The 22668-nt window shown below is 38.8% G+C and overlaps 1 protein-coding gene across 8 annotated transcripts in view; it reads right to left on the reverse strand.

The window, feature by feature from the left end:
* LEF1 (lymphoid enhancer binding factor 1) overlaps positions 1–22668 on the reverse strand; it is a 154871-nt gene that overhangs the window by 19462 nt on the left and 112741 nt on the right. For 2 of the 8 annotated variants that reach the window (XM_073602111.1, XM_073602141.1), the window contains 3 exons: positions 16478–16585; positions 13877–13942; positions 10077–10125 (listed from right to left, as the gene is read on the reverse strand). In XM_073602111.1, the coding sequence (XP_073458212.1) occupies positions 10077–10125; positions 13877–13942; positions 16478–16585 (223 nt within the window). Of the gene's footprint in view, positions 1–4854; positions 4916–10076; positions 10126–13876; positions 13943–16477; positions 16586–22668 lie in introns of all 8 variants that reach the window. The other 6 variants (XM_073602136.1, XM_073602165.1, XM_073602120.1 and 3 more) reach the window with 5 other exon arrangements.

The following is a 22668-nucleotide window of genomic DNA, read 5'->3' on the forward strand; positions in this document are numbered from 1 at the left end:
CACAGTGTGACTGGCCTTGGGACAATGCTCTAAATTACAGCACTGCTTCCCACATAACGTAAAACTGTGCCAGCGTTTGTTTATAATTAGTGCTCATCTAAAACACAACTGTACTATCAATACTTAATTAAAACATTGTGGTTTTAATTAATGAGTAAGGTTTCAATTAATGACTAAGGCTTGCCATACATGGGCATGTGTGTCACTGAGAACTATGGGGGGGGGGGGGGGGGAGAGATCCACTTGTGTTTATTCTAGTCCCCTACCATTCAGACCAGGCACAATTTCTCTCCCTGACCCATGTTCCGATGTAGAGCATGAACAGAGAACAGACATGGAATGTTTCCTGAACAATCACCAATATGCTGGAAGATCTCTGCATTTTTTATTCCTCACCCCCCAAAAAAAGATGTATACACCAAAACAGCCCTAAAGTGGTTGTAATCCTCAGGCATGAAATCATAACAAAGCATATCCCTCTATAGTGTGTGCTTGTCTCAAGTAAAAGCACCAATTTATTTTTGCTGCTATCTGCATGAGTCTCTTCTGACAAGTTTTCCTGACACCAAGAGAAAAATGGTGACAGAAGAGTGACTCCAGCTGATTGACAGCTTCAACTCTGTTTCCTGTGTGCTGTGTGAAGGGGGGGGGGGGGTCTCTTCCCTTACTGAGTGTAACTTCAGCTCTCTGCCCCCTTTTTTCTGAACTCTCAGACAAGTTTATAAATTCAGCACTAATGGATGTAGAGAATAGAAGACAGCAGATAAACAGGTACAGCGTATGTAGGTGGAATTGTTTCATCTCTGTGTATCACCTAAAGCCAGTCACTTCACTGGGTATATGTAAAGGTTTACAACCACTTTAACAAAACATGAAAACTGCACATAATGAAAAACAGTAACTTACAATACATTAAAAAGTAGAAAGGTGCCATAAATGAGGACAAAGCAATCCAGCAGGTTTCATATACGGTGAATGTCCTGCTTTAAATGAATCATGCAAGATCACTTTATTGGCAGCCCCAACAGCAGCACATAATCAGCTTCTTCTTTGCTTCCTTGCAGCCCTGTCCAACCATCAGAAGCAGACAGAGAAAGCTGCACGAAGCAGCAGGGGAGCGGAAGGAAGCTAATTATAATGAGTTGGTTGGGACACCATTAAAGTGAACCTTTTGCATTCACTCTGTCTGGGCAAATCACAGGTTTGCTTTATGTTGTTGGCTTAATAAGCTGTGTTTTCTTTGATGTGGAATTTGTCATTGTCTAAGGCAGGTTTCAAACATGATTGGTGGTTTTAAGGCAATAATGACAGTTCTAGCTCTGTCCGCAAAAGAATACCGATCCTCTAGGCCCCTGATTAATTTTATGGTCCTACTACCATGAAAGGCTGGGTCGCTTCTATTATGGAAACAGGGACCAGGGCTGCCAAGGTCACAATTTGATCTGCCCTTTAACCCACGTAAAAGGGGTAATTAGTGAATCTAAATGCTGTTTGCATACAAAGAGTACTGATTATCAGGGCACTCTGCAAATAAACCAGAGATGGAGCTGTCTTCATTAGCATCATATAAACCTGTTCAGCATCTTTCCCAAGCCTATTACTTTGCTTTGTGAGCATAGTGTACTGAAAAACATCCAATCAGATATTATCTTTTGGTCTGGCTACACAACACTGATGAAAGCTGATTTATGATTGCATGTTAATGTTTCTTGCACTGTTGTAAAGTTTAACCACTTAAAGACCAGAAGAATTTTCCCCCTTAATCTCTCACAAATAGAGCTTTCTTTTGGTGGTATTTGACCACCTCTGCGTTTTTTATTTCCTGTCCTATAACCAAAGAGCGACAATTTTGAAAAGAAAAACATTTTTTTTTTACTTTTTGCTATAATACATACCCCAAAAAATAATTAAAAAAACAAATTTATTAATCAGTTTATCTATATTCTTCTACGTAGTTTTAGTAAAAAAAATTGCAATAGGCGTATATTGATTGGTTTGCGCAAAAGTTATCACATCTACAAACTATAGGATAGATTTAAGGACTTTTATTTCTTTTTTATTGTTTTTGCTGGTAATGTTGGCAATCTGAGATTTTTAGCAGGTCTGCAACATTGCGGCAGACAAATCTGCGCCCGAATGACACTTTTTGGGGACCAGTGACATTATTACATTGATCAGTGCTATAAAAATGCACTGATCAATGTAAAAATGACACTGGCAGGGAAGGGGTTAACATTAGGGGGCGATGAAGGGGTTAACTGTGTTCCCTAGGTGTGTTCTAACTGTAGGGTTGAGGGGTGGGGTGCCTGGGACATGAGAGAGATCACTGTTCCTGATGACTGGGAACAGCAGATCTCTGTTATGTCATCTGTCAAATGGGGATCCACCTGGTTTACAGAGGCAGATGCCCATTCTGCCTCTGTACTAGGCGATCGGGGGGTCCCCATCGGACATCGAGTCCGCCCGACCTGCGGGCATGCCCCCGCAGCATGCGTGTCTGCAACTGCACCTGCGTGAGCCGATGTACAATGATGGCAATTCGCACAGGGGTGCCAAGCTGCCGCAGTACAACTGTGGCAGCTGGTCCTTACGTGGTGAAAGAAGAAGTCAATGGGGTTGATTTACGGCAAGTGCAGTTTCTCCAGAGCTTAGTAAATAAGGTAAAGTTTCACTTTGCAAAGAATACTCAATCACCCAATCACATTCAAGTAAAATTAAAATAAAAAATGCATTTTTGCTTGCACATGATTGGATGATAGAAATCGGCTGAGCTTCCCCTCAGATCTAGAGCAGTACACTTGTGGGTGCACTTGCAATGCACGATATATTTGCCTTTAGTAAATCAACCCCAATATATAGATATACATACAAAAAACACACACTTGTAGAATGGCTCAAGTACATACACATGAGGGGGGGGGGGGGTATTTACTAAAACTGCATAGTCCAAAATCTGGTGCAGCTCTGCATAGACACCAATCAGCTTCCAGGTTTTATTGCCAAAGCTTAATTTAACAAACTGAACTTAGAAGCTGATTGGCTATCCATGCACAGCTGCACCAGATTTTGAGTGCTCCAGTTTTGGTAAAATCTACTCCATGGTATCCACATGCCAAGCAAGAACATAATAAAATATAACCAGCGTGACAATAAAAATTAGCTCATTATGTTCTTGGAAATCTGGGGGAGAAACATTCAGAAAACAAGCAAATACATGTTTCTAATGGAAGCAAAACTGATGCAATGGAAGCATTTTTACTTTGTGTGAACTATCCTCAAACACTCGCTGACTCGTTTTCAACAGACTCTTACAGAACGTCTTTGTCCGGGTCCTAACAGATGTCTTTATTAAAACGAGAGGGCCCTTCTAAAGAGTGGCATGTTGCAAGCAGTCAGACCACACAAACTGTAAACAATGGAACTGTGCCAAATGAAAGGAAATGCCTGCCATTCTTGGATTCCATTTTATAGACTGGGTAAGGAAAGAGGGAGAGTGCTTAAACAACTGTAAAACCAATTTGCAACTTACGTTTTGAAATTTACAAATATGTCCTGGCTAAAAAGGAACATACATCCACATGATTTTGGCTCTGGTGTAAAGATCTCAGGAGCCAGTGGTCTGGAATGTTATTCGGCTATTTAAATATGAAGTGTTAGCCAAAATGGAGGCTCGTTTTAGAGTAACTAAGGTTGTCAGGTTTCAGCTTCAGCCGAACACATTTGACTTACAGAATGTTTTTGGAAATTTGCTTTACTCATAAAGCCGATTTTTTATCCTTTTCGAAGCAAGGTACCATTACGTAGCTGAATCCTAAATGCGTGTTTAACTATGGAAAATTCATTAATCTGCTATGCATGCGGTAAGAAAGGAAGGGGGGAAGGGAAGGAAGATGGAAAGAGGATCCTTGCACAAGCTTCATTATTTTTTTTTTAGCACATACACAAACACAAATGAAAATACTTGGAAAATGACTTATTTCATGCTTTTTAGACCCGTGTCAGAAGGCAGGATGAGTTTCACTTCTTCTCTAAAGGCCTGTAACTTGATTCCTGTCCTACATGCCCTTCTTTAAAGTAAATGCCATTGTTGACTTCTTTCTGCGTAGCTGTAATGTTGATGCTCATGCTTCAATACTTCTATACCCCCTTGATTTGAGACCATTAATTGCCATGCATTCAATTATGTCTGTACAGTGTATAGTTACATAGAAAAACACAGCAAGATGAGAAGCCACTAAAGTATTTACATTTTTTTATATACTTTATTTTTTATTGGTTTGGCTAGTTCTGGGAACACACTGTTTTTCTAAATCCACTCTAAAATTCCAGTTTCAATACTTTCTGGCAGTGTCGAGAGCTGGTAAACCCCATCATGCCACCCATTAATTCACATTTGCCAAAAACCATGGCTGGTCTGCCAACTAGATATGTAGGAGGCTGGTTGGAGTAGGAACAGTCCTCAAAATTATCAGAAAGTACTGAAACCAGCATTTGTCAGAAGCAGGATTCTGGGTATCTTGGCATTAAAGGGTTCATAATAGGGTATGTGAAGGTACCCACAATGTACTGCTACAGTTATGTCTGGGATATCCTTCAGTTGCAGTATTACAATATGCTAAATATATCTGCTTTTTTTTTTTCCTTTTCAACAAAGCCGGTATAAAAACCATTGTAGAGTTTTTTTTCTAACATTTCTACTAAACTAGTAATGCAATTTTCTGTCTTATGAAGCTACCTGTTTCTCTTTAGCAGTTGAGGAGTTTTTTTCAGTAGATGGGCATTTTAAAAAGCAAAAGGGCTTATTTAGCAAGAGCCCATCTAACAACAGTATAAGAGCTAAAGAGATGTTCTTACCATGCTTCAGATGTAGGCAGCTGTCATTCTTGGTGGGCCTGCACCTGCAGAAAATTTGGGTCTTTTAACAAAATTGTTGAAATATTACAAAATGCATATTCTTAAGTTGATTTACATTCATTTTCTTTGTTACTTTTAATGGTTGTTATACCAGCCTTTAGACTTTTGCTATATATTGTATTTATGTATCTATTTTATGCCTTAACAGTTTAGAGATCTTTTGTTGTACTTAATTTCTAGTTATGTTTCTCCACAATTACTGCAAATGAAGCTTTCCTTCAATGTCACCCTAGAAGCATTAATATTGTATTAAGTGCATTTTTTTCTGTATAGCCAGCATAAAGGTTATAAATTTGGTCAATATCTGGCCTGTGAAGTCAGTAAACTGCAGGTGGTAGTCCTTTTGGTGACCTTTTGATAATTTCAAGGCTTAAAAGACCGCCACATTTGAAGTAGTAAATTAGCCTTCTTGTGAGCAATTCTTAGAGTATATGGATAAATTAAGAAATACTTTTTTAGACTGAATTATCATTTATAGAAATATACCTTCTAAAGCTCCCTGGCAGTCCAAAGACACAGGGAACTGTAAGTTGTAACCAGCTGTTGTGCTCAAGATCTAATGCCTGGCCCTTTTCACCTTTGCTCATATGGACCAATCTCCTCACTATTGGTCCATAACAATGGGTAGCATTACTGAGCAACAGTGAGCCACAGGGGCTGGGAGAGGGTAGGTCCAAGTTCTCAACTACAGATGCTGTCCTGCTATGATCTGCATAACAGAACTTCTGGCTTTTGGGCAATGTGATCATTCATGCAAGCATCTCCAATTACCTGCTTAGCCCCATTACCCATGGGTTAAGCACAAAACAAATAAGTGGTTCAAACTAAACGTAAGAAACACATGATAACTTAAAAGGTCAGTCCATCCAAAATTGATATTTTAGTTTTCAATAAATGCTTTAGAGCTCGCCCTCCGAAGGTTCCTATTTTTATTTTTTTTTTGAGGACCTCAATGGTGAAATATCTAGTTTGTGTTCCTGGATCTGCATAACTGTTATAGTTATTACAAAAAGATCATGTTCTTCCAATTGGTGCTTTCATTCATTTTATATTAAGGAGAAGGGAAAAATGATAGCAGATTACCATCACCAAAGTGAGTGGAAACTCCCAAAACTCCAAGATGTGTGAGAACAGAAGCAAGAAATATAAAGCTGGAACCAGCTTTGGAGTCCCCAAGAGATATAAGGAAGCCAGTGACTGACCATTAGCGCCGGTTCACATTAGAAGCGGCACGACTTGCAGGTCGCCTCACCGAGGCGACCTGCACACGACTGCCGTGGCGACTTGCAAGACGACTTCTGTATAGAAGTCTATGCAAGTCGCCCCCAAAGTAGTACAGGAACCTTTCTTCTAAGTCGGAGCAACTTGCGTCGCTCCGATTAGAACGGTTCCATTGTACAGAACGGGAGGCGACTTGTCAGGCGGCTAGGTCGCCTGACAAGTCGCCCCCGTGTGAACCGGCTCTTAGACTTCATCTATAACAGAAATATCAAGTTTGGATGGACTGGTTCTTGAACATAAGCAGATATGCATGCTCTGTTTTGTCTAAAGTCCACACAAGCTGCAACTTAGGCCAAGGACTTTCCTAGGTGAAATGACCGCTAACTGAATACTAGGCTGCAATCAGCTTAATAGCAATAATTAATAAAAAACTGAAATATGTGAATGTAGCTTCTGTAAAGTTGATCAACCTTCAATCTGTACGTTTATAGCTGTTAAAACAACAGCCTTTTTTTTTTTTTTTTAGTGCAAAACCTCAGAGAAGTGTTTGTAGCTGCCGAATGTAGGAAAGGAATTGAAGTCTAGTTCACAAATGTGCTGAACAGCCCTGTGAAGGCTTGTGAAATATGAAAGGCCTGCACTGTTGATATCAAGCGCACCCACCTTCACATACACTAAATAGGTTGTGCATTTTGGCTATAAACACAGCTACACTTGTGATTTTTTTTTTCAAGACCAATGCTTTCCATTCCACAGGAACAAATGTGACTTTCAACCGAACTGATAATATTACATAATGTTTGGGATCTTTTGACAGCTGTCTAGGGAAATTAACAGCCAGTAAATATGACATGCAAACCAAATGGAAAGGCCAAGTTAAAGATTAAGGACGTTGGAGGTCAAAGGAGGACAAAACTCCAAATGTCACTAAGTCTCTGCTCTACTTGTATGTGGTATACCAGTAGCCAAAATGTTTGTGAGGTTAATTGTAATCCTCATCTATATTATCTGTTATTTTCCATAACTGGAACATTGCTGTGGTGCTGCTCATAACTGGATAGTAATTATCAGACTGCAATAGTAATACAGTTATGGCACTATTTGACTTTTTATTATTCGACAACACTAGAGGGGCACAAAATATGTTGCAAGTTTTGCTATTGCAAACTTACTTTATAGGCAGTGCAAAGTTTAGAAAGACATACCAACCAATCAGATTACAGATCACTAGAGTGAGATCATTATAAAGATTAATTTTGACTGGTTGCATGTGGATACTGCAGTTTGCCCTTTGCATTTGAAATAAATGTTTAAAGCCCCTCTTGGCACGTTTCCTGCACTACAATCAAAATACACTGGGTGTGCGATCTGCTGCAGGTGTCAATATAATCCTAATGACACCCCAAACGCCTTCACAAGATCACATGGTACCACAGTACCATGCGATCCCGTGCAGTGTGTTTTTGAAAAGTAGTGCATGCACTACTTTTGGTGCGATACAGTGCAATTTCAGCTCATTCAAATGAAGGGGCCTGAGAAATCACACCGCACTGAGTCACATAGAAAAAATTGCACAGGAATGTGGATAGCATTCCAGTGCGATTTAAGTGTGGACCAGCCTTTAACCTTCCCCCAACCTGAACACTAAACATTTAACCTACCACCATAATGCTTTACCTTCTACTTACATGTCAACACCTAACCTTTATTTTATAATACAGGGTTATTTAAAAAGATGGAGCGGAATATGCTTCTATCCCTTACGGTTTGTTAGAAATACAATGTTGAAATCTGCTCCATCTTTCTGAATAACCATAATTTAGAACCTAACACTAAGCTAATGTATCTTTTATATTAAACCCCCTAAACCAACATCTATTTTGTATACTCACCTCGTCCTGTGCCAGAAGCAGCCATACCAAATCCTCACACTTTTGTTAACAGCACTGTGCCACAAGATACCAAAGCAGAGCTGTCAAAGAACTACTGATCCGGCTTGCTTATCTGATAGCAGTTGGCAGCAGGAGCCAAGCTGGCCAGCCAATATTTCTCTAAATCAGTCAGCTCTGCTCATTGGTACCCACTCAAAACCAGTCATGTTTAAGCTTTTGTATCTTTAAAGTAAAACTGAAGGCACATTTTTTTTTTTGTATTTTGGATAGTGTGGAGAGGGATTAGAACATCTTTTAGGTTTTTATTGCTGTCTGTGTCCCCTTTAGGGAGATTCACCCTCTTTATTGATCCTGTTTACTGTTATTTCTAAGAATGAAAGTAAAAATTTGGGGTTGTCACCAGAACAGGAAAGAGGGGAAATCCTCCAATCAGGACACTAGATCTGGTGATCCAGGGGACAACCAAGAATTCCCTCAACTAAGTTTGTGACAAACATTTTTTTATTTTTTTGGTGTGTAGGGGGCATGTTGAAGTCAAGCTTGGCGTTAAAGAGTGTTTTATTGCACACCAGTATCTGACAAAGTGATGAATGCTCAGTGTGAACTTTCAGTAAAATGTGGCTTTTTAATTATGTATAACCTGGGATTTAGGTGTTTTGATGACTGCCTGGAGGACACTAAACACACTTCACACAAAGCTAGTCAAAAGGGTAACACTAAGTAATGGAATCAATCACAGCAAATAAGATCTGCTTGTTTATAACTATCATTTTACCACACTTTATCCAACATACCTCAACATATACAACCCCCCTTGGCTACAGCATCCTCATTTTCAAATAAAAAGGGCTCTATATGTCATCTTGGAATCTAGAAAAGCTTCTCAAAACTTGAAGAATTTGGATTATTTATTTATTAATAGCATGGGGACTTGTGAGTGAAAATGAAAAGGAAAAACAGTTCTAGCCATCCATATCAACCAATCAGATTTTCTCGTAAAGCAGAATTCCAATTAGCGCCTAACTAGTTGCCCCCCATCACCTATACTAACTAGCCTGTGTAAAAAGATGTATATACTTACCTATTTTCATCCCGCTCTGGTCTAGTCACATGATCCAGCTCCCATATGTCAGCCAGCAGTGGCTGCAGGGGAGAGGAGGGACCATCGAAAACAACTGCACCATGGGAAGCTATAGGTGACATCCCTGCTCCAGGATTTCATAGCCGTTGTCATGTGATCGCTCCATTACCCGTCACCCACTGCTGGCTGATCACATGACAGGAACAGAGTGGGCTGAAAATAGGTAAGTATATACATCTTTTTTTACAACAGTTCATTAGTATAGGCATTAGTAAGGGGGAAGGGACATTTTAAGACTAGTTAGGCTTTAGCTGGAATTCTACTTTAAATTCTCCTATGAATCACTGGACTAATAAAAAAGAAAATGTGACTGGTTACTACAAGCTCCGTGCTTTTGTTAGTCATGTTTGTATATTAAAACCATGATGAAGAGAGCAATCGTATGCAGTTATCCACTTCAACCAGCAAATAAAAGATTTCTATTTGTTTTCTAGCGGCTACAGCACAACACTGCTCTTTGCACAAATACATTGAAAAGGAGGCATGCATTTGGTGACACAAGTTCAATTATTACTTAGTGATATATTAAAATCAATAAACACGCTGCCCACACTATTGTGGTATTTTGCTGCACAGGTGAGGAACAGTGCGTACAATAACCTCAAGTTTCAACGGAAAACCTGTTGTTGACGGTACTGGTTACATACACTTCACACACCTGTAGAATAAGTGACAAACCACAACTACCTCACTTAATATACATCTGGCATGATTCTGGTATAACAACTTAGCCGCATATAGATCAAGGAAGAACATTTTTCTGAACATTGTTTGATGATGTTTGAGATCAATGCAAGCTTACGTATGGCATGGCCACAGCTGTACTTACTATGGTACATAGAAAAGAAGGTCAGAGAAAAGATAACTTTGCTGCTGCTGCTAGAAAACAGAAAAACATGTCAACCAACCTGATGTGGATTCCTGGAGCTTTTCTCTCTTCCTTTTCTTTTTTTTACCCTGCAATAGTAAATATAGATTTCTCAGCATGCATGTACCCAACATACACATGCACATGCCATTTATCCCAGTTAAAAAAAAAAACAAAAAAAACATAATATATAATAAGCTAAAGACCAGATCTACAACATGTAGGGGTCACATAATTAGTAGGTTCTGGGACCTAATTGTGTGCATGAAAAACTTTTATTTTATTTGCCCCAAGTGTTGTTCAACAGAGGGTGGATAGACATTGGTATACTTGCATGACTTAATAAATCCAGTAGGATGCATGCAGGACACTACAGAGCATTCAGTATTAAAGTATATCTAAAGCCTTAACTTTTTTTTTTTTCGTTTTGTATAGAGTAGGAAATGATTAAAACTCATGTCAAATATTTTGTTGCTGTTTGAGTCCCAATGTGGAGATTTCCCTTTACCTCCTATCAGATCAGGAAGTTAGTAGAAATCTCTTGCAAACAAGGGAGAATACTCCCTGTGACTGCCGTCCCCACCGGAAGAGTTCCCGTGGCACCTGAAAATGTTGGATTTCCCATTGTTTTGTCTACCGGTGACAATGGTCACCAGCACAAATAAAGGGTGACTTCCTAGCAGAGAAATAGCATTAAAGTAGAATTCCAGCTTAATACCAACTATTCTTACAAATGTTCTCGTCCCCTCCTGCTACCTATCCTGCCTAACCTGTGTAAAAAAGATGTGTATACATACCTATTTTAGTCATTCAATCCACAGCTCTGGCTCCTCTGTGTCAGTCAGCGGCTGCTGCAGGGGAGAGGAGGGAGGGCAGACAGCAGCTGGGCCAAAGAAGTCAAAGGGGTTCATTTACTAAAGGCAAAAAGACTGGGCACTTTGAAAAGTGCAGTTGTACTCTGCAAATGTGTGTAGTAAATGAGAAAAAGCTCTGCTAACTTCCATCATCCAATCATGTGCAAGCAAAAATTCAGTTTTTTTTATTCTCCTTGCACGTGATTGGGTACTCCTTGCAATGTGAAGTCTTACCGCATTTACTAATCTCTGGAGCAACTGCACTTGCAGAGGGCAACTATTCTATTTGCCTTTAGTAAATCAACCCCTATGAGTGATGTCACAGTTCCAGAAATTCCCAGCCATTGTCGAGTGCTCCCTCCTCCCCCTGCAGCTACCACTGACTGACACAGGGGATCACCAGACCAGACCGGAGTGGACTAAAAATAGGTAAGTATACTCATATTTTTACACAGGGTAGGCGGCACAGGTAGCAGGAGGGGACATTTTTAAAACTAGTTAGTGTTAGGCTGGAATTCTACTTTAAAAAAAACATGTTGGGGGGGGGGGATTTATCAAAGTAGACAGAATCTGAAGTAGCTGTGCATGGCAACCAGTCAGCTTCTATCTTCATCTTATTCAGTGAAGCTTTCAAAATAAAACATAGAAGCTTATTGGTTGCCATGTACATCAGCTACAGATTCTGGCTGTTTCAGTTTTGATATATTCCCCTCAATGTTTAGTACTGTACACATTTCATGGCGTTCAATAAGCGCTACCTGCTATGGCTGCTGGTTTGTATAGTACTAGAAATTGACTCAATACAAATGGAAAATGGAGCATGAAAAACACTCTGCTACACTTATATTGTATGATGGATATGCTTACATTGAATGCTCGTTTATATTATTCAGGCTACATTTGCTATTAAGTGACAGGTGCAGCTTCAACCCTGTAAGGCTGGCCATACATTATACAATTTTCTTAAACAATTTTCCTTTAGATTTACCAAAACCATATAATACGAGGGAGGTCAGACCTAAACACTTTTAATTTTTCATGCAATCAGGCAGGCCCATGCACTACACAGTTGAAGGTAAATCTAAAGGAAATTGAACAAGAAAATTGTATCATGTATGGCTGGCTCCTGTGATGCTCTGGTTGGAGTAATAAGAAGCTTGGTACAACCAACACCTTTTGGCTTAGTAGACTCTTTGTAACTCAGCTGGGTGCTTGACAGTGGGAGCTCACAACACATGAATATAACCTAAGGCACATCAAGGAAGCTTTGTTCATATTAGGGCCAAAAATGGCTTCCAGTGGTTTCTTCCTTTTCAAGCCAACCCTGATTTATCACTTTCAGATATCTTGAACTGGCCTGTATTCTATGAAGATACTAAGGCAAATCATCTGTACACTACAAGTGCATTGCAAGTGCCCTTGGAAGTGCAGTCGCTGTTGCAGTCGCTTTGCTGATTTCTATCATTCAATCATGTGCAAGCAAAAATGCTGTTTTTTATTATCCTTGCATGTTCCATCAAATCTACAGGGACTGCACTTATAGTGCACAGTGGATTTGCCTTTCGTAAATAAACCCCATTGTGGGTTATTTACGAAAGGCAAATCCACTTTGCACTACAAGTGCTAACTACAAGTGCAAAGTGCACTTGGAAGTGCAGCTGCTGTAAATCTGGGGGGTAGATCTCAAATGAGGGGAAGATCTGCTGATTTTATTATCTGATCATCTGCAAGCTAAAATGCTGTTTTTTATATTCCTTGCATGTCCCCCTCGGATCAACAGCAACTGCACTTCCAAGTGCACATTCAGTGCAATTTCAAGTGCACTTTGCACTTGTAGTTTGCACTTGTAGTGCAAAGTGGATTTGCCTTTAGTAAATAACACCCATTGTGTCTCCCACTTTGGAAAGAAAACCAGCATCCAACCAGTACCTTATCAGAACTCGCAGCCAATGGCTGTGAGCACTGATCAATGTGTTCTGGTGGGAGGGCAGTCCCCCTATCAGAATACAATAGCACAGCAGGGGAGGACGCCGCACCAACATCCATTGTGTTGGTACGGTGATCTGTCAGTCTTTTTTTGTTCAGCCCACTGGGTTGAATGAAAAAAACTGAGTGTGTGTACCAAGCTTAAGTGCAACATAGCTAGCACTTCTGCTTTGCAGTACTAAGGTCCTTGGATTGAATCCCGGCCTGAACTTTTCCTGCATGGAATTTGCATGTTCTCTCTACGCTTGAGTAGGTTTCCTCCCACACTCCAAAGACATGCTGGTAGGTTAATTGGCTCCTGTCTAAAAATAGCACCAGGATGTGTATGTATGCAAGTGTGATAGGGACCTTAGATTGTAAACTCTTTAAAGGCAGGGGCTGATGTGTACAGCATGTACAGCGCTGTGTATATTGTCTGCACTATATAAATGCCTGTAATGGATAACACATATTCTGTAAACTAGACTGCTTACAAATATTATCCCATAAAGCATTTATCTGTGTTTTAATAATCCAATTTCACATAGAAACAAAGCTTCAAATGTTTCCAGGGTAAATAATCAGTTTTAGTCTGGACAATTATTTTGGGACAACACGGGCTCAGTCAGTATCTCTATATAAATATTTTTTCAGATGACAGCGAATTGCTCCAGAATTAAATAATCTTTCTTGTTTCCACCTGGATATTTAATCTAAAATGATAATTACCAAAAAAACATTTAATGTCAGCAGCCACAGCATGAACATGTTCTGTTGTCCATGTTTAACCAGCTGGAACGTCATTGGTACAAATGTCCACTTATTAAGATGAGATGTGTACAGAAGTGCACATTCTGCTGCCTGGTTTGCAGCCAGCATTAATCCCAGCCGTACTGAAAAGCTGCAGTTGTACTGAAGGGGATCACAGAGATGTGATGGACGACAGCCAACAAGGGTCAGCATTGCCAATGATGTTACTTCTGTCAGCCAAGGTATATCCCAAGAGAAAAGATAAACCTACTTGACTAAACAAAGACTCCACATCCACATGGGCTTCAAACTTTCCTGGGATAGAGGCTGCATGGCGCTAAAATATACATGAAAATGTTTACGCTGCAACTTGTTGCTAAATGACAAACATCACAACATAGGTTATCACTAGATTGGTGGCTTCTGTCTTATTGGCAGAGTAATAAATTGTTTGGAGGCTAGCCCAGTTCCACAGCTGCTACAAACCCTGGTCTACAGGAACTCAAAACCATGATATTATTTACTTCTTCCGCCCTCGCCTTTACTTCTTTATCGTCGCCCCCCCCCCCCCTTTACTTTTCACCTTTATTTATTGACCATAAAGTTTTAATGTTTTTTTTCCACACTACAGTGAAAACTTTAGACAGTTTTTCACAAGGAACTCTGATGGGCATGCATGCAAAAGGCTGCTAGCAAAAATAGTCATTAATATATAGAAAATTATAATTGCTGATAACGCATTGAATACGCATCAAAATGTGCACAGAAAGGTGGGAATTTAACCTTACTGATGTGATAATTTCACTTTGACAGGCAGATCTGTCATCTCTAATTGTAATCAATTATTGATCTAAATGTGCATGGCCATTCTATGTTTTATGTAATACTCATGCATTAAAAAGATAAATATATATTTGACATGCTTTTTTTTTTTTACTGAATAATACCACATGCTCTATGGGAACAGATGTACAAGCAAATAAATTGGACTATGCATTTTGCAATAAAGGAATACGTTTATATTTAACCAGCTCTAAATTCATTTAACTGAAAATTGACGGCAATATGAACAAATGACATCCATTACCATTTTCTAATAAAAAGTATAAATAAAGCAGCTCAGCTGGTGGTAGATCATTGAAACCAGGGTTGTCAGTCAATATTTTTTTTATGGAAGACTGCTCCATTTTAGACAGATTAACTATGACTGACAGATTTGTAAATAGTCAAGCTGTTAGCATTCATTTAGTTCCACAATGTGACTTGATAGAAAGTGCATGGGGATCATATCAGATCACAATATGACTTGAGATTAGCTTGACTATTAACTGTGAAAAAAATGCACAGTGCCAAATGTATCCCCTACTAGCAAAGTATAAAGACCTTGTAAATGCTGTCAGTTGTTAATCAGCTCATACTCCTGGGCTAAAAGAATTGGATATAGCTAAAGCATGTGCCCAAAATAGGCCACCCAACCCTTCTCAAATATAGGTTGCTCATCTCTCAAAGTAGACCTGCGCTCATTGTTATCAGCCTTGCAGCAATTAATAACTAGAGAGAAATAGAAAGGGAAAATAATATCTTTGTCAGGATAAAACAAATGCCTGGGTTTTTGGCCATGTGACCATTACTGGTGGGGAGTCTAGGGCCCAGTTTTTTAAGAAAGGCAATTCACCCAAACAATTGTATTTATTAAGTTCAGACAAAACAATATGATTTTAACTATATCTATTCAATTTAAAAAAATGTTTTGGTCAGGCAAAGATAAAAATTTTTATGACTTTTTCATTTTTATGATTTCCAGCCAGCTGGTGGAGCTCTAGGTTACTTTTCACATGTTTACTATACACACATTACAGATAGCCTTTTAAAATGAAACATGGAGGCTGCCACTGGTGACTTCTGTTTCTGAAAATACTCATTACTAGGCTGCCATGCTGACCCTTTGCTTCAGTCGTTTGAGTCACTAATCTAGAATCGGTATGCAAAAAAAAGGACTTTTAATGGCAGATCCACATACATAGTCCATGCCAGTGATTTAGAAAGTATTGAAGCTAGTGGGTCAGCATAGCACCCACTACTAGAATTTTCAGAGGTCAGCAATGACCGTTCCATATGTCTCTCATGACAGGTTTGCTTTAAGTGCCTTGCCAAAAAAAAAAATGCATAGCTCTTTATAGAACCGATAAATTTAAATCCAGATTACAAACAATTAGTCCTGTGACTCCATACAGAGATTCAATTAGAGAAGGACAGTTAGTGCTTTTCTTCTTTTAGAATTACCACATTCATTAGATCAATAATATTAGATGATATAATTTAAAGAAAATAATAATGAAGTGGTATAAAGCATCATGTAATCTTAAAAAAAATCAATAAAGCTACCAAAAATGTATAAGCCTGTTTTAACAATTAGACCATAAATATGAATAAGCAATAACCAGATTTAAGATGATCAGAATGAACAAACTACTGGATTTTCTTATCCATCTATTAAGTAGATTTTGATTAGGAAGGGCTACTGGTGACTTCCTATGCACAGAATAACTAGCACAAGCCTCATACAAGAGCTTAGCATGGTTAAACATTCTACAATCTCTAGTTATATTTACATTGTACAAGCATGTGCTGGTGTGACATAACTCCCCTGTCTGATTTATATTCCTGATCTGGGGCTGAGTTTGTTTCTAAGAGAACAATGATCGTATTGCTCTCTTGGAAACAAACCCAGCCCCAGGCCAGGCTAGACCTATGACTTGGATGGATTGATGATCATTTTGAAATGGATATTTACTATTCTATACAATGACTAGCTAGCAATAAGTCTGGGGCCTCAGGCACCCATTTTGAGGGAAAGATGGTATATACTTACATAGTTGTCTCTTGCAGACCAGCCTGGATAGAGCTGCATGTGTAGCTGCCTTTCTTTGCGGGCTAACTCATAATATTTGGCCTGTTCTTCACGGGATAAAGCATGCCACTGCAAAAAAAAAAAAAAACATAAAATATCACACTGAGCTTATGAATGATTGCATATGAAATGCATAGTGCAAAATCTGGTGCTGCAAACCAAGAAACCAATCAGCTTCCAGGTTTATTTGTGAAAGCGTAATTGTAACTGTAATATGTATGCAGTGATTTTTTAAAGAATATATAACTGGACCAAAGGGTGATTTTGTATGCATTTACATCAAGTTCAGTTTAAACAAGATGTAGTATTATAATAAAAGTGCTATTTTTAAACTCATTTTGAGTCATTTGTTAGATACAGTATATGGGAGTGATTTACTAAAGGTAAATAAGCTGTACACTTTACAAGGGAATATCCCTTTAACTTAAGTGAATAAGGTGAAGCTTTGCTGACTTCCATCATCCAATCGCGTGCAAGCAAAAATAATGTTTTATTTCCTTATTTTCCTTGCACGTGATTGGGTATTCTTTGCAAAGTGAATTTTCACCACATTTATTAAGCTAAAGCAACTTTCCTGTGCAAAGCAAAAATTCCCCTGCAATGTGATCAGCCCATTTGACCTTGGTAAATCAACCCAAATGTCAAATGATGTTGTGTTTTAATACCATCATAACATTAGACAAAAAACTTTTATAAAGAAATGTAAGACTACTTTTTTATTTATTGATACAGCTGACAGCATTGTATTATTCCAAAGCCCACTAAACAGGATAAAAGAAAAAAGAACAATAGTGTGTTTGATAAAATCTGTAACATAATTGAAATGTATAGACCTGCATACATGGATTGCTACATTAACACACTGTTTTTTTCTTTAACCAGTACACCATTCGTAAATCCTTTAAATGGGGTCACCATAATCCATTTTTCTGGTTGGCTTTCCAGCCGCAAGTGTGACATATATGTCCAGGAAGTGAATAGGCGTTATGTTGCCATGGTAAATACTACGTTGGCTGTACATGTTTTAAGAGAGGAAGGCCTGATTGCCTTAGGCATGGAGATTAGATCCTTGAAAAGGGTAAATAGAAATGCTTATCCCAGACAACATGCATTTTTGGAAATTTTAATATATAAGCAACTGGTATACAGAAGAGAGAAATCAATATTAAAGGAAATGGCATTAACAAGAAATGAAATTTTTGTGTAATTAAAGCAAGTTAAAATGTCACATACATTATATGTCTGGTGATATAAGTGCTTGTTTTAGTCTGCCGCTACCAGAATAACCCAGTTCATATGGAAAGAGCCCCGGGTCTACAAGATCTCTAGTGGCGCCTAGTCATTAGTGCCTTATCCCCACTCTGCAAAAGACACCTAATTAGTTCTTGAAGTGCTTCAACCACTTTTAATTACATACTGATGTTTAATAACGGTATTAGCACTTCCTTAACATCTGGAGCGGATCTGCCTGACTATTGATCTGGTATAACAACATACTTCATGCTAAGCGTGCCTGACAACCTGAGAAATGACTGAAATTAATGAGTGTTTTCTACACTATTAAAATGTAGTAAAGAGCTTATATTATTATTTCATTCCCTGGTGAGCAGAGTTTTATCAACTTTTTATTTATTAGCATAAGTGAACACTCTTGCCTTCTATGCTTTGAAGCTCATCATCACCAAAAGTCCCATCTGTCTACATCACAAAAATAATTTTCTCCAGTAGGAAATGGCTGGTCTAAGAGTATTAATTTATGCAAGGCATTAGCATTACCTTACTTCATGAAAATCATTTTACAGTGCTTTACAGGGTGCAGATAACCAACAAATTAAAGTATATCTAAATCATTTATTTTTTTTTTTTTTATTTTGGAAAGTGTAAGCAATATTTAAAACCCTTGCCAGGTTTTTCATATTTACTTTGGTTCATATTTGACCCATTTGGGAGATTTCCCATCACTTCCTGTTCTGTAAATACAAGAGAAAGTGAAAGGAAAAATCCTCATAGTAAGGATAATCCATATTTAGACTGTTACCAGAACTAATCCCCATTGGAAGATATTCTTGTTCTGTTAAAAATCAAAAATTTGGGATCTTTCCCTCACTTTAAAGCCTGGTACACACTAATGCCCCGTACACACGGTCGGACTTTGTTCGGACATTCCGCCAACAAAATCCTAGGATTTTTTCCGATGGATGTTGGCTCAAACTTGTCTTGCATACACACGGTCACACAAAGTTGTCGGAAAATCCGATCGTTCTAAACGCGGTGATGTAAAACACGTACGTCGGGACTATAAACGGGGCAGTGGCCAATAGCTTTCATCTCTTTATTTATTCTGAGCATGCGTGGCACTTTGTCCGTCGGATTTGTGTACACACGATCGGAATTTCCGACAACGGATTTTGTTGTAGGAAAATTTTATCTCCTGCTCTCCAACTTTGTGTGTTGGAAAATCCGATGGAAAATGTCCGATGGAGCCCACACACGGTCGGAATTTCCGACAACACGCTCCGATCGGACATTTTCCATCGGAAAATCCGACCGTGTGTACGGGGCATAACAGTTTTTTTTTTTTTTTCGTTCAACCCAGTGGGCTGAATGAAAAAACACTGGAGAGCTCAGGAGTAGTCACTGTACTAATGATCCAATGTTAGCACAGCGACCTCCGCCGCTGAGATATTGTGTACTGACAGGGGGATGCAACCCTCCAACCCCTGCCAGAACATGGTAGCCAGCGCTCTCTGCCACTGCCACCTTTTCGATCATGCCCCTTCAACAGGACCGCCTGCTGTACACATGGCCCAAATATCAATTGAAATTGAAAATACTAAACCGGCCAATACCGCCCGATATACTGCCCATGTGTATATCGGGCAGCATTAGTCTTGGTGACAATGGTTGGCAGGACAAAGAGAGAGGGTGAACTTCCCCAGGGGCCATAGACAGCAATAAACCCTGAAAGGAGTTCTAACCCTTACCTATTCAAAATGTGAAATTTCTATAAATTCCAGACTTCATAAACTCATTAAAACCAATTTAGGAAGAATACATTGCGCCTACTAGTAAGTTTTTAATAATTTGTCCTATCCCACCAGAATATATATATATATAGATATATATATATATATATATATATAGGCCTGTAATCAAAGTAAATCTTGAAGTCTTACTTATTGCTGTGTCCCCAGTGGGATAATTCTACTTTAGGGACCCGGACAGCAGTAAAATTACAAAAGAATTTGCTTTTTTGAGTTAGCCATTATCAATATTCAATGGGAAATCAGCAGCAGTGTTTATGTATAATTCAGATTCACAGTTTAAGGTATAACTAAAACCAAGAACAAAAATTCAACATATCTTACTATTACTTAGATGGTGGCTGCATTTGTTTCTTTTATTCAGGCTAAAAACATTTTCTTCGAGTACAGAAAAATGTCTGCTAAGTCCATCAGAAATCTTGTGTTTTTATAACTTCCTGAAATATCTAACAATGTTGTTAGCTTTCCCAACTATCTTCTGTGAAGTATCAAGCAACTACCCTCAATGTAATTGAGTTGCCGGGGGGAGTGTTTGTAGTCTAAATCAGGAAAGCAGTCACCACATCCCATATATCGAAGCAAACTTGGAAACTGGGTTTTGGGATTTTTTTGGTGCTTTACATCTTTGAATATAATGGCATTTGTACTGTGTTCTATGTTTTCTCTTTCTTTTCCGTGGGTATATTATATTTGTAATGTATGTTTATTTGATAGAACGTTATGCGGACATGCCATCCAAGTATAACGGTATAAAGCAAGGCCGATATAAAATGAACCCTAAGTGCAAATATTTTTTATTGGTGCTAAATATGTGTTTTATTAATGTTACAATAAATGTTAAAATTGTTATCATAATTTAGTGTCGTTTGATATAAAGCACCAAAAAAATCCCAAAGCTCATTTTTCAAGTTTATTTATTAAACAAATTATTTATATAACTTGTATTATTTTTTTACATTTACATGACTATACTAACATATACATTATATTTATAGTGTGGTTTGTGTGATGTCTAAAAATATGCAAATAGCTGAAAAGCTCATTTGTACTTCCTTTGGATAAAACCAGAGGAAATGTTCTTCCCAGTCATGCAGAGCAAAAGGGGGATAAAGCATGTAAATGTGGAATATATTGATGGCTCAGCACAGACTTCATGCCATGCATTCAAACTAACTCTGAAGCCCTCAAAACTTTTCTGTTACAGGTCACTGTTAGTTCAGAGGAACATCAGGCAACTAAGAAGACCTACTTTACCAGCGTTCCTCACAGTTCATTGTTGCCTTCCAATATACTCTAGGGATTGCTGGAAACATTCCTTCCAAGCTTCCATAAAGCAGTATGGAAAGGTTCTCTCATTTATACAAAGAATTCTGACACATTTAAAAAAAAGGGGGCTTCCAGTGGAGTCACTTTAACAGTACAGTAACATGAAAACCAAATGGAGTTAAAGCTCAAGAAGCTCGAATGTTCTGCTTGTTATATTTGCCAAACCCACAACTACAGTGATATTGACAGAGCTACTCAATTCTTGATTTTTACTCCCTTACCAGAGAGTAAAGGTGGCTCAGCTTCTGAAGAACCAAGAGCTTTGTGATGTCTGGATACTTTTGGCAACAGTCACTTTAAGACAAAATGTGGTTGATTTACTAAGGCAAATCTACTGTGCACTATAAGTGCACTGCAAGTGCACTTGGAAGTGCAGTCGCTGTAGATCTGAGGGGAAGATCTGAAATGAGGGGAAGCTCTGCTGATTTCTATCATCCAATCATGCGCAAGCAAAAATGCTGTTTTTTATAGTCCTTGCATGTCCCCCTCAGATCTACAGCGACTGCACTTCCAAGTGCACTTGTAGTGCAAAGTGGATTTGCCTTTAGTAAACAAATCCCACTCTGTGTTAAAGTACAAAACATATTCTTAACAAGCAGTACAGTGCTTTAAAACAAGCAAAAACATGCCTATGTATGTACTGTAATTCATCCTAAAATATCATCAACAGAGATTCTAAAGTTTAGTTTCAGTCAGTTTCCATCAATTTATAAGTGCAGAGTGTGCAATTAAATTAAAAGGGTGACAGGCTGACTGACAAGTTTTTGCCCTCCTTATAAAATAAAGTGCAAAAAAGAGCTGTGATTTCAGTGCCTCTGTTGTGACCTTTGAAGATGAATATCTCCACAATGCAACTACATTGGTGAATTACAGCTTGTAATAAAGTGCTTTTACAGCTTGTTAACCTCCCTGGCGGTATGATTATTTCGGATTTTAGGTGCTGAAAGCGGTACCATTATTTTGCATGGAAATTTGGCGTTTTATATTGTAGGCCTGTAAATCTTAACAATAACACACTTAAATCTGTCCAAACCAGAGTCTAGTAGATATCCCGGGTATGATAAAGTTTGAAACACAAAAACATAAATTATAATATAATAAATAAAAATAAATAATTAAAAAAAAAAAAAAAAAATAGTAATAAAATAAATTTCCCCACAATTCACTATCGCTCAATTCTGCAAGTGTTCTAATTTACTATCGCTGTTTTCTAGCTGGTCTAAAGCCACTTTTGATGTAAAGGGATACTTTTTGGTTGCTATGGACAATTTTCAGTTTCCAGGCAGAAAGAACAGTGTATATCATGTAAAACTGCATGTAGGGCATGGGACAAAGCACTGGGGACAAAAGGGATGTGAAATCATTTCATACAGTACTGTAATCTGTAAGATTACAGTACTGTATGTGTTATGATTTTTACTTTTTTTTTTAATTTGCCACCAGGCTCCGCCCCCGTGCGTCGCGCCGCTCGCAGGGAACGGAGCCTGGCACGGAGAGGCTTCGGAGGAGGACGGAGCCCTCGGACACTGCGGGTGACATCGCAGGATCCCGGGGACAAGGTAAGTAACGCCGCCCCAGGATCCTGCAATGCGTTCCCGAGTGTGGCTCGGAGTTACCGCTAATGGTACTGAATTTTAACCCCGAGCCACACTCGGGAAAACCGCCAGGGAGGTTACTACTGTAGCCTCCCTGACGGTATTCCCGAGTGTAGCTCGGGGTTAAATTTCAGCACCATTAGCGGTAACCCCGACCCCTCAGGATCCTGGTGCAGGTTACTTACCT

Source organism: Aquarana catesbeiana, linkage group LG01 (genome assembly GCF_042186555.1).
Source record: "Aquarana catesbeiana isolate 2022-GZ linkage group LG01, ASM4218655v1, whole genome shotgun sequence".
Taxonomy (NCBI): Eukaryota; Metazoa; Chordata; class Amphibia; order Anura; family Ranidae; genus Aquarana; species Aquarana catesbeiana.